The sequence below is a fragment of the Guillardia theta genome (genome assembly GCF_000315625.1).
Source record: "Guillardia theta CCMP2712 unplaced genomic scaffold GUITHscaffold_168, whole genome shotgun sequence".
Classification (NCBI taxonomy): Eukaryota; class Cryptophyceae; order Pyrenomonadales; family Geminigeraceae; genus Guillardia; species Guillardia theta.
The window spans coordinates 55,609-68,809 of record NW_005434508.1 but is presented as its reverse complement, the minus strand read 5'-3'; the positions used below and the strand labels follow the sequence as shown (position 1 = coordinate 68,809).

At 55.9% G+C, this 13,201-nt stretch overlaps 1 protein-coding gene across 1 annotated transcript; it reads left to right on the top strand.

The window, feature by feature from the left end:
- Positions 1–5,511: 5,511 nt before the first annotated feature.
- GUITHDRAFT_90665 (hypothetical protein) lies at positions 5,512–7,357 on the top strand (the record flags this gene model as incomplete). Its single annotated transcript, XM_005820690.1, has 2 exons — positions 5,512–6,023; positions 6,071–7,357. Coding segments are annotated over exons 1-2 (1,791 nt in total), but the record flags the coding sequence as incomplete, so codon positions are not given.
- Positions 7,358–13,201: the final 5,844 nt, after the last annotated feature.

Sequence of the window (13,201 nt, the reverse complement as noted above, 5' to 3'; positions counted from 1 at the left end):
CTTTTTTGGACCACCCCTCCTCCCTCCTCTCCCCTCCTCGTACGTTTCCGTTGCTGTTGAAAATTCATGCAATTCTATCAAGCCTTACACATTCGGATGACTCCTCTCTTCAATCAGGCTCTCTCTCTAGCCGCAAGTTGTTTAGGCCTCTCATCTCAGCCTCAATTTGTTTGATTGATCTTCGAATAGGAAAAACAAGCCTTTCCCCACTGGGCCAGCCAGATTGGTCGGTCCGAGTCGAATATCTGCTTAACCGTGTGGAAACGCACTTGAAGCTGATTCGATTCTTATTTTAATCTTCTTGATCTTTGAGTAGGATCAAATGTGTCAGAGCTCATAGGAACCGAGCCCGAGTCAGACAAAGGCCTATCAGGATGAAAGGACAGTTGGCTGTCTCGTACTCGTGTTCGAAGCTGACTTCTCCTGGATGACCCAGGATACTCTACTCCAGTGTGAAGCTGCTGAAAGGACCCCTGTGGAGGCCTTTGTTGCAGCAACCGTGTACCCGTGGGGGACTTACAAGGTAAACAGAAGGGGTGCGTCTTGTGCAGTACGACCCGTTGGAAGCAGCTTGCTGCCATGCAAGGACGGGGTTCTCTTCCCTGCGAGAGAGCATGGTATCCTCTCGAAGGTCAGAAGGGATGCTTGTCAACTTCCAAGAACAGGATACCCCTCCTTTCTGTAGCCAAGAGACGGCACCCCTGGCTCATTCCTCGAAGCTATAAAAGGATGAAACTCGTCAGAGCTAGGTGGTCCTCTTCCCCTTTCGTGTGTGTGCCACGATTGTTGAGACGTCTTTGTGTGTATCGTCTTGTCTTGTTTTGTGTGTGTGTGTGAAAGAAATAAAAGAGAGTTAGATCTCCTTCTGTTTCACCGCTTTCCCTCTTAGTAGAGAAATCCAACGTGAGTTCTTATTGAACTGCGCTTGAAGGTCCACTCGAGAATCTTCGAGGTGTGACATAAAATTGGTAGCAAGGTTGTGATCGGTGACAGAGATCGAGTCTTCTCTCTTCCCCTCCCTTTCTCCACTGTTCTTCTGCTTCTTCCTACGCTTACGTCGCGTAGATGTCCGGATACAATACTCGACTCGCAGCTCGCATGCTGGACGAGAATGCTACGGATACTTTGGAACATGACTGGCAATCTGCTGCCGGCATTGACGACGATCTTCGTCCCGAATCGACCGAGGATCGGTCGCTCCAAAACATGTCTGCCGCGCTGCTGGAGGTTCAGCAGCGGTTGAACGCTCTCGAAGCTCCTGCTTCTTCTGAGGCGGTCCCGCCCGCCGCTCTCAAGCCTGGACCGTCCCCCATCTCCTCGCGTGACGGTCCTCAGCTGGTCTCTCTGGCTGATCAGCAATTGCTTGCTAAGTTGCGCAATCTCCCCAAGTTGGATACTGCCCGCCAAACTAGCGCCAACAATGTCTTGACATGGGTTCAAACCATTCAGTACTCCTTTGCTGTGTATGGTATCCCCCGAGCCAACTGGGTTGTCCATACCCTCGATTTACTGGATGCTCCAGTGCGCCAACACTTCGTGGCCAAGTACCCGCCAGAGACCTTTCGCCGCATGGAGTGGGATACATTTTCAGAGGAAATTCGTGAAAAATTCCTGCCTCCTCACCTGCTGTCGAATCTCATTCACCAACTCGACAATTTGAATCAAGACCGTCAGGAATCTCTTGCTTCGTATGCTGCCCGAACCCTGACCTTAATCGAGCAACTTCAGCTCCTTCCGGATGGTAAATTATTTGCGACGTCCTCACTGGTCTGCAAACGGTTCATTAATGGTGTCCGATCGCATATGACTGCTCTACTCTTGAATCAGTGGGTGACTCTACAGCGTTCGGATGATGTTGACTTCCGTCAGCTCAGGGAGTACGCGCTCAAGATCGACAATCAGACCAGAACCAAAGACCATTCGACGGGAGCAGATCCCCACCGGCAGCTCTACTCCGTGCAGGTGGGCAATCGCTCCTCTAATTCTAATGATCGCAAGAGTCGTCCTTCTGGCAAGGCTTCGGCCTTCAAAGAGCGCCGTGCTGCTCGGCCGGACGCCAGGAGTGCGGGAGACTCCTCGTCCCCAAACACATCGACCAATGCCATCCGTTGTTACAACTGTGGCAAACTCGGACATCGATCTTCCGAGTGTCGTCGTACCCGCCGCAGTCAGAGTCCTGAACGTGAGCAGTCGTCCGACTCCTCCTCTCCGCCTCTGCTTGGCGCTGTTCAGACTTCCGACGACCGCAAGGCTGCTCCGTCCGTTGCAGCTAACAAGATTGCTGCTCGCTCGAAGACGCCTAAGCGCCGTCCTCAGGTGCATTTTGCTGAAGAACTGGAAGATGAAGTGCCTCTGGACGGTGACGCTCTCGAGGTACACTTGCATCCGATTGCACTCCACTCCCTTGGCTCTCAGGAGCACGGGGCGTCTTCAGGATCGCTTCTCTATCTGCCCATTGTACCACTCACCTCTCCGGTGCCAGCTGCTACTTCCGAGATCCTGGCTTTGCTTGACTCGGGTGCTGAGATCAGTGTGATCTCGCGTCAGGTTGCGCGACAGCTCCAATTGACCACACAGCGAATTCCCGCCACGCTTACCGCTCAGTTCGCTCATGGCGACGCCCAGGTCGTGCTTCGTGAAACCTGCCTCCTGCCGTTTCGCATTGCAGGCACCAATGTTGAAACGCAAGAAACGTTCTTCATTTTGGACTCTCCAGCGTCACTGCCGGCGATTTTGTCCCAACCGTTCATTGCCAAGATGAAAATGAATATCGACTTTCATTCCAAGCTCGTTACTATTCCAGCGCAGGATGGTACTGCGGGGCGTCAACGCCTTCCGCTCGCATTTCACATCCCTGGTCCTGGCTCCGCGGCTATGCGGCAAGCCCAGTGTTTGATTTTTCCCTGGCATGCGGACTGGAACACGCTTCAGCCTCCTCCACCTGAGGATATGATGCCCTGGGTCATGGCGACCGTGTCCTCGCCTGTTTCTACCAGTTCATTGGTCTCTCAGGTCGCCTCGTCGGCCTCGCCGCTCGCAGCTCCGGCCTTGCAGGAGCTACTCGAGGATTTTTCCGATGTTCTGGTGGACGAACTACCAATCCAGCCACCTGTCTCGCGGGGGCAGTATGACGTTGTCCTTCGGGTTCCTGATGACGTTCGTCCAATTCGTCGTCGTCCCTACCGCCTTCCGGCGACGCTCCAGGAGGAGCTCGCTAAAACGATCGACTTCTTGTTGGCACGCGGCATCATCGAGCGGAACAATGATGTCATGTGGCAGAGTCCCGTCATCTTTGTTCGCAAAGGTCTTTCCTCTGAAGGAGTCCCTCAATTTCGTTTTTGTATTGATTATCGAGGAGTCAACAATCACCTCCTCGACGACAGTTTTCCGCCTCCCGTCCCTACCGAGCTCATGGAACGTATCGGGCGCGTGCTCTCGCAGCGTACTGTGTCCAGTACGGATACCCTCTACTTCAGCAAGCTGGATATGGCCTCAGGATTCTGGCAGCTAGCTCTCACTCCTGACAGCTCTCAATATACTGGGTTTGTTACTGAACAAGGATCCTACCAATTCCGCGCTCTGCCCTTTGGTCTGAAAACGGCCACAGCTGCCTTCCAGAAGTTCTCACAGGGCATCCTCGCAGGTATGAACAACGTCTTAGTCTACGTCGATGATCTCTTAATCTTTTCCATGGGTAATCCTCGTTCACACCTACAGCAGGTGCGTCTCCTACTGGAGCGCCTCCGCCACCACCAGGTCTTCGTTAAACGGAGCAAGTGTGTGTTTCTTCAGACGCAGATCAGTTTTCTCGGATATACTTTGAATGCGCATGGGATTGTGCCTTGAAACGGATGTTCCAATCTCGCGGCAGCAATCTCTGGTCACAAGTTCTTTACGGTTCAAAAATTTATCTTTTGGTCTTCAAATGCCGGCGGGCACGCTCTCTCTCTCTCTCTCTCTATCTCTCTCTGTTATTCTCTCCTCAGACTCTCTTATCTTATCCTCCTTCTCTCGTCATTGCATCAGCTCGCCAGGCATCTCCCCTTATCTCTGCACTGCACATCTAATAGCCCTGCATGAAAATCTTCTTCAGAATGGACAATCTTTGAATGGTTATTGCCCACTCAGCATGACTGTGAACTTGACGTTGTATCATCGTATCTTGACTTGGATCTGCTGACATTCTCTTGTTTGAGTGACTTTCTGACGTCCGATGTAACGTACTATTTCAGAAACTCGGGGGGAGGATGGAGCGTATGCCAGCCGTGCCAGTCAGATAGCGCCGAGTTAACAAAAACTCTCCTGTAAACCAAAACGACTTACGTGGCAGGCGGCAATGTAGTACGTGTGACGAAGAGGAGGCCTTCCTAGCCGTCTTGCTAAGGTCCCCTCATGTCTGGATGCTTGGGTTTCACATCCTAGCATACAGTCTATCTCTCATGTGCTCCTCAATTCTGGTTTCGTGTGCATTAAACTCGGTCTTGAGCAAAAACTGTCTTGTTACAACTAAGGTCGATGTGATATCTGCGTGACTTTGGACTAGTACAAGTATAACAAACTTGTATTCCGTCTCAAGGTCAAGCCTCCTCGACTCTCAGGGCCTGATTTCTCTCGTACTGATCATCCGGCGATGATCAGATTTTTAACTTTACTTTGAGTGAAGAGTTTTTAACTTAACTTGGCTTCAGTGAGTAAGTCATGACCGTCGGACAGAGTCAGATGCATCTGAGTCGCCGGGCCGCTTACTGGCCGGGCCGGGCTATGGGCCCTCCGACTCGCCGAGGCTCATCCGGATCGCCGCGCCGCGGCGGCTCAAGAGTGAAGTGAGGAGGCGGTGAAGCCTCAGTTTCACGGTTTTATGTTTCAGTTGCTAAGTTGCTGTAGGGATTAGGCTGTTCGGAACAAAGAAGTGGTGGGGTAGGGGTCCCGTTGATAGGGTTTAGTGGGGTGGGGGTAGCCTGAGAAGTTACCGCATTTGCTACATGGAAGACCGAATGGTCATTTTGTCGGTTAGGATAAGGATCGGGTGTAGTAAAATAGCAGTAAAGCCAACAGCAAGCACCGTGATCTCGTCAATGTTCCCCGATAGATCAAGCTCCTCATAACAATCTATCCTCGAACTCTCCCCTCGCACTCTCGCACCCCCTCTCCCTGCCACCCTCCCGTCTCCCTCCCCTTCCTCCCCTCTTTTGTCTTTCTTCCTGTTCCCATCTGCTTGCATCGCTGCTGTCTAGGTCGTCGCATTCCTCTCGGTCGCGTCTATCCCAAGCGGTTCTGGAACTTCTACCTGATACGACGAGCGTGTCCTCCTTTGAGACTCCATGCCGCCGTCTGAGACGAAGTGTCTGATCTTTCTCGTGTCATTTCTGCTCTCCTCGTGCTGGGGGAAAGCAAGCAACCGGGATGATGATCTCAGTGTCAAGAGGCTTACTGGCCGCCCATGGCACGTTCTAAACATGAAGGACGTTCCTTTGAGGAAGCTTGTCTTCGATGACAAGTCCAAAAGCTCTACTCGCTCCATGTCCTCTAGCTTGAGCCTCTACGTTGTTCGGGTGTCCGACCCCAGAGCAGTGGTCGCCAGCTTGAGGTCGATCGCGGCGGGCAAGTACATGCAGTACTATCCTCACGACACCTACCTCATGGCGCTCGATGCCGCGCACGCAGAGGCCGTCCATTCCCTCCGGGGGGTCGAGGGCGTGTTTGCCATGCCGGCGGAGGCCAAGACAGCGTCTCGTGCTGCTCAGGTCAGAGCGGCGGCAGGGGCCACGGCCACGTTGGACGTGCAAGTGGCAGTGACGAACGAGACGCGAGGAACGTTTGCGAGCACGCTGATGTCATGGCAGCGAGACCTCCGCAAGGTTGTACCTCCTTCCTCCTTCACCATGCGATGGGCCAGCACGAGCAAGGTGGTGGTGGTTGTGGACGTCGCACAGGAAGACGCTGTGTGGGCCTGGCTGGCAGAGCAGCCGCTGGTGGTCTGTATCGAGGAGCGGCCGACTTTCATCATCAACAACAAGTATGCGGTGAGTGCAGCTGCTTCCTCCCTCCTGCTCCTGACTTGCCCACCTAGTCCATGGCCGTGCAGTCCAATGATGGAACGCAAAACAAGCTCTGGAGCCAGGGCCTGCTGGGCTCCGGCGAGATCGTCGGGTGTGCGGACACTGGGGTGGACTACGACAGCTGTTTCTTCCAGGACCCCAACCAGCAGGTGAAGACGTGTCAGGGCCTGGGAGCCCCCGCAAACTGCGTCAACATGAACCATAGGAAGATCGTCTCCTACCGCTACTTCGCCTCCACCAACGTGGGCGACACCTCCTACGGCCATGGAACACATGTCGTCGGCTCGATCCTGGGCAACTCTCTGTCCAGCGACTACACCGTCTCCTACAACGGAGGAGCGCCGGAAGCAAAGCTCTCATTCGACGACATCTCCTCTGACGGCAGCAGCCTGTGGCTCCCCGACGACCTCAACACGGACTTGTTCCCTCATGCCTTCGCCGTCGGGGCCAACCTGCACTCCAACTCGTGGGGGTCGTCGACCTCGGCCTACACCAGCACGGCGCAGGAGATGGATCAGTTCATCTTCGACCACGACGACTTCCTCATCCTCGTGGCTGCCGGTAACTCTGGGCCAGGAGCAGGAACCATCGGCTCCCCCGCCACGGCCAAGAACATCCTGGCAGTGGGAGCAGGAGCCAACACGCTCGCTGCCTACCAAGACTACGACGGATACACGGGGACGGCGCATGACAAGCAGAGGACTGGCCTCGTCGACTTCTCCTCCCGCGGGCCAACCCCGGACGGACGGTTCAAGCCGGACATCGTGTGCCCGGGAGAGAGCATCCGGTCGGCCTACTCGGACGGGACCCTGACCTCCTTCCAGTGCTCCATCGCCGAGATGAGCGGCACCTCCATGGCCACCCCGACATGCGCAGGCGCGTCAGCGCTAGTGCGTCAGTACTTCCGCGAAGGCTTCCTCTCCTCCGGGGCCCGCAACGCTTCCGCCGCCATGGCGCCGTCGGCGTCGCTGGTCAAGGCCATCATGATCCATGCGGGTCAGCCCATGTGGTACACGGAGTCGTCGACGTGGAGGCTTCCTCCCTCGCTCCCTCACGTGTCGCAAGGGTTCGGACGGGTCGACCTCGAGTCCGTCCTCTACTTTGGCCCTTCCACTCCCTTCAAGCTCAAGGTGCATGACCGGGAGGTCGTCGAGGACCAGCAGACCAGACACTTCTGCTTCCTCGCCCCCAGCCGCCCGTCCTCCCTTGTCTTCCGCGCATCTCTCGTCTGGACGGATCCTCCTGCTCCTGTCGGGAGCCAGCGGACGCTGATGCATGACCTGAACCTCTTGGTGCAGGACCCGAGCAGGAGGCTCTTGTTCGGCAACAACCTCACGAGCAGCGGCAACCCGGTCAAGGACGACGCCAACAACTGCGAGCAGGTCACCATCTCCAACGCTACGGGCGGCATGTACCGAGTGATGGTGGAAGGGCTCGACATCCAAGGGAGCTCGCAGAAGTTCTCGCTGGTGGTCACGGGGGACGTGGAGGAGGTGACTTGCCCAGCCCTCACTTGCCCCAACGGCTGCTCGTCACATGGAACCTGCAAGCTCGGCACCTGCTCCTGCGACATCGGCTTCCAAGGACAGGACTGCAGTGTCCCAGCTCCTCCCCTCATCAGCCCGTCCGTCTGCCAGCAAGTCACCTACGACTCTGGCAGCCCCTACTCCGGCACGACGCCTCCAGCTGCTGCTCTTCGACCGACTCCCGTCGTGGTCGAGTTCGTCTCGGACGGAAGCATCGGGGGCAAGGGCTTCTTGGCCATGTTCGGCGACTCCTCGTCGCTGCCGTCCAGCAACGGGACGAGCAACCAGGTGGTGACGCTGTCAGCATCTGAGGGGATCGTGACCGATGGGGACGGGAACTACGACAACAACTGGGTCAAGACTTGGATCCTCGCCCCTCCTCTTGCCCAGCAGGTCTACCTCAAGTTCCTCGACTTCAACGTGGAGAACGGATGGGACTTCGTGTACGTCTACGAGTGCTCTACCGCCGCCTGCTCCTCTCCGGTGCAGGTGCAGGGAAGCCCGTTCACAGGGGCTGCCGTCCCCGACCTCCTCGTCTCCTCCACGGGCATCATGAAGGTTGTCTTCACTTCCGACGGCTCAGTCACAGCGCCGGGCTTCAGAGCTGTCTTCCTCACTCGCCTCCACGACTGCTCCAGCAGTGGGCTGGTGCAGGAGAGCTTCGGCCTCCTCTCCGACGGGATCGGCGCCTACGGCAACAACCTGCGCTGCTCGTTTGTGGTTCAGCCTCCCTCCTCCTCCAGCCTCCGCCTCACTTTCCTCGAGATGAACATCGAGCAGAACTTCGATCGCTTGTACCTCGGACAGTGTATCCCCCCCTCGTCCACCAGCCGTGCTCCCACCACAAGCCCAGCTCCAACAACCTCGTCTACCAGCCCAGCTCCTACTACCAGCCGTGCTCCCACCACAAGCCCAGCGCCTACTACCAGCCGTGCTCCCACCACAAGCCCAGCGCCTACTACCAGCCGTGCTCCCACCACAAGCCCAGTGCCTACTACCAGCCCAGCTCCTACCACCAGCCCAGCTCCTACCACCAGCCCAGCTCCCACTACAAGCCCAGCGCCTACTACCAGCCGTGCTCCCACCACAAGCCCAGCGCCTACTACCAGCCGTGCTCCCACCACCAGCCCAGCTCCTACTACCAGCCGTGCTGCCACCACAAGCCAAGCTCCTACTACCAGCCCAGCTCCTACTACGAGCCCAGCGCCTACGACGCCCCCGAGCTCGGGCATGACTTGCTCGATCATAAGCGGCAGCCCCTACTCAAGCACGTCGACGATACCGCTCATCACTTCCTCTACCAGCATCCTCAAGGTCTCCCTCACCTCCGATGCTCAAGCAAGCTTCCTTGCTCGCTGGGGCCCTGAGCCCTCCTACAACGCTGACGCCTGCGCCTCCCCCGCCGCCGTCGCCCTCCAAGCCGACTACGGCGGTCTCTCCGACGGGGTCGGGCTCTACAGCAACAGCGCCTCCTGCAGCTGGATCTTGGCTCCCGCCGGCGCCTCGAGCGTCACCCTCGTCTTCACCCAGCTGGACATGGAGTACGGCTACGACTACGTGTACGTCGACGAGTGCAGCGACGCCTCCTGCTCCTCCTCCACGCAGCTTGCGAGCCTGACGGGGTCGACGATGCCGGGGCCGCTTGTGAGCTCGACGGGGTACATGCGAGTGAGGATGTCGACGGACTACTCGGTGAGGCGAGAGGGCTTCAAGGCCATCTATGCGGGGTCGACGCGGGTGTACGACTGCAGCTGGGGAGGGACAGGGGCGATCGACAGCCTGCAGGGGATGGTGACGGATGGGCCAGGGAACTACCAGACGTCCACGACGTTCTCTTGGAGCATCGCTCCAGCGGGCACCTCCTCCGTCTCCTTCGTCTTCCATCAGTTTGACGTGGAGGCCGGCTGGGATACGCTGGCGATCGAGGAGTGCAGCAGCGGGAGGAGAGGGCTGAAACGGCCAACCTTGTCCTCCACAGCCATCGACAGGCAGACAGTCAGCGATGCCGCGAGCGAGAGACGCGGGGAGTCAGCCTGGTCGGATGTCACGACGACCTTGATAGATGTGTTTGGAGAGGTCGCGAAGAAAGCCAGTGAGCTGCTGTCAGGACACGTTTGAAGACGTAGATGTTGACATGCTAAGTTTGTTTTCTTGTAAATCATTTCATGATGCTTCCAGTCTCTTGCTTGTTTTCTCTCTCCTCCTCTCATCATGTCATTCTGACGTTGACCAGCGCTCAACCTCTTTCTCTGGCTCTGGCCGACAATACACATGACGAACGCCAGCAAATCTCTTCCCAAGGTAGCAGACAAGCCGCACCTGTTACATCGACTGTCAACTCTGATTCGATCCTCCTCCTCCCGCTTCTCCTCCTCCTCTGCCTTCTCCATCCTCCTCCTCTGTCTACTCAGCGATCTCGACTCATCCAGCCGTATCGTTGGTATCAACGGCCCCGCTGCAGTCTCTTCCTCCTGCTCTCTTCGATTCTCTTCTCCTTCCTCACCTGCGGGTCCAGGTAGGTCGTGTCCATGAGCGCCTACACGGGATCAGCAGGAGCACACTTGCTGCAGAGAGATGAAGCGAGGAGATGGCGGAGGAGCAGGAGAAGAACAAGCGAGACAGACACACTGAAGGAGGAGGCAGGCAAGGAAGCAGCAAGAGGGTCAGCAAGAGAAGGAGGAGCAGGTGGAGATGGAGGAGATGGAGGAGCTAGTGGAGCAGCAAGAGAAGGGGGAGCATGAGGAGGACGAGGAAGAGAAGCAGGCGATTGAGCAGAATAGCAGCTAGAGAAGGTGCTGGAGGAGAAGAAGGAGGATATGCGACCTCATCAGGATCGAAGAACTCTTTTGGCAGGGCTCGCTGCAGAGCTCCTACGAGAGCCTGCGGAGAAAGTGAGGAGGAGGAGAGAGAGCGGGGTTAGGGTGAGAGACTCAGGAAGAGGGAAGGAGACTGAGCACTGAGGTGACAAGACGAGAAGGGTGATCAAAACGGAGAACTAGCAATTGCATGTAAAACAGAATGGGCCTGTCTCAGGGGAGGTGGGGGCTCATGGGCAGAGAGAAAGAGAGGAGAAGAGCAGAGCAGAGCAGAGCAGAGGAGTGTTAGGAACGCTGGGGGCCTGGAAGCAAACAATGACCGTCGGACTCTCCCTTCCCGGCTCCTGGAACCCGGCTCTAGAGCAGGAACTGCACTGCAGGTCGGATCACTGGAACTTCCGTACGATTAGAGCTATGTCTAGCCGCTGAGCGAACAGATCTGTCGCAGTCCGATCAGGATCGGGCCAGTAACTAGTAAGTCAAGTCAGGCTGAGTCGCCGGTCACTCGGCCCGGAGTCACCGGCCGGCCCCGGACTCCGGAGCCCGGGCCCGGCGTTGAGACCGACTCTGTGTCGGAGCGTTCGCGTAGGTGACACTCTTGCAACCTACACATTTTAGTCACATGTGAATCCAGGTACTGAAATTTACTTATCTCCAACACCCACTAGTACGATCAGTGACCCCCGACAGAACTTGTCGTACCCCCCACCCCTCCACAGCCTCACCTGAACAACCCACCCTGATATAAGAGCATTGTTATCTGACATTAGGACCCCTTTATGCACTACCCTACCCTCTTGAATTGTCGTTCGCCCTTTCAAGCAGAGGTTTGTCGCAATGCTAAACGCCATGTGCTGCGAATGCGCTAGCAGAAAGTCGACAGGTCGGCGGTCGCTCATGTACAAACCAGGCTCTGTCCCGCTGAGCAACAGGTCCGAGTTCCAGCCCAGCTACTCTCCTCCTCTCGGCACTCCTCCTCGATGGTCAAAGGCGACTGGGCTACTTTCCAACAGAGACACCCTGCCACAAGGATCAAGGCCGCCTATCAAGACAGAAAGCTCGCAGAAGACTAGTAAGCCCATGCTGACCGAAGATGAAAGGGAGATGGAGAGGTGGAAGCATGAGTGTGAAAATCTGATTCAGACGACGCTAAGCAAATCTCCATGATTCCATCGCGTGTTTGTCAAAGTTCAAAGCTTGCAAGGTATGTGCTCATTCATTCGAAAATCTTTTCTCGAGGCCACAGACAGGTATGCAAACCATGATATTGCATAAAGAAATATTTTTCAATCTACGTGCGCGCTTGTGTTAGCATCCTTTCACAGAAACCCTTCTTTATGTTCTTATAAACATTGACACACCTTGATACAACCATCGCCTGTTTCTGCACGATTGATTGAAGCTGTCCAGGGATCACTTGAGGGCCATGATTGTTATTGTGTTTTGGTTTGAGAAATCTCTAACTTGCTGTTTTCCCTCAAGAATATGAGATGAAAGCTCTGATCGCACTGACTCAGTGAGCCGCCCCCCAACTAAGTTTGAAGTCACCGAGTCTCATGGGCCTCCAACGCGGTTACTCCTACACCCTGATCATCCTACGGGTCAAGCCTCCTCGACCTGATTGTCCTCGTACTGATTTTTAACTTCTTAACTTTGAGTCACAGAAAGAAACCTACAGGCTGCGAAGCCGCCGATCACTGAATCAATTTGGCTCTCAGGCTCGGTGCCATCGGCACTGGCGGCCGCTACGAGCCTGACTCGCCGCTCCGAGCCTCGGAGGCTCACTCTGGCCCCGAGAGCCAGGGACAAATACTGGAGGGAGGGTTCCGAGCGCCTCCAATCATTGAATACTGCAGCCACTGATTTCTGACTTGAGTAAAGAATCGCAGTTGTTGGAGTTTCAAACTAAGCCCGCCTCAGGTGTAAATCGGGATAAAAGAGAAGGCAGCACAAATAGCTGGTTGAAAGTAACGATGAAATAACCGTCGCAGTGTATTGCGGTCGGGGATGGTAGCGCTATGTAACAAGAAAGGGGAGTGAAGGACAGGAGCAGACTGAGAGGAGGGAGAGAGGAGAGGAGAGGAGAGAAGAGGAGAGGGATGAGAAGAGGGGGAGGTGTATGAAGAGTTGGTGTCAGGGAGGCAGGCACAAAGTGAGGAGCGTAACAGGCGAATTGAAGAGGGACGGAGGGGCGAGCAAGGGCGGGTTATACAAAGGCAGATCGAGCTCGAATGTACTGAGAGGGAGAAGGAACTGATTGACACAGAAGCCTTGAAGCAGTCAAGTCGATGTTCTGAAGCCACTGGGAATGATCGGGCTGCTGGCGCTGCTGTTCTCTTGAACTCGATGGTACTCATCCACTGAAGCTCCTCCTCGTATGCTCGACCAGTCGGAGTGCCTCTGGATCTCACGCTGCTGACTCCACCAGTATGATAACCGCTGAGTCCGGCGACTCGATGGTGGAGGAAACACCCGTGCCCGAGAGCGAAGGCAAGGACAACATGCCTCCACAAGGCACGACAGATTCAGATGGCATGCAGCATGAGGGAGAAGGAAGAAGAGCCTTGTTAAGACAACTGCTGAGAGAGCTTCCAAGAGATGTTGTTGTCACAGAGGTTGAGGAGTGGGCGGCAGAGAATGGCAGCGTCGTGAACAACCTTCGATCGAAGTTCCATGACGACGAGACGGGGCAGGCTTCCAGGCAGCCAGAGAATCGATTCCCTATCAGGGATCAGATCTTGGACGCTCTAAGGCGAAGGAACGCTGTGGTAGCGGACATCTGCTTTGACGTAATTGCAAG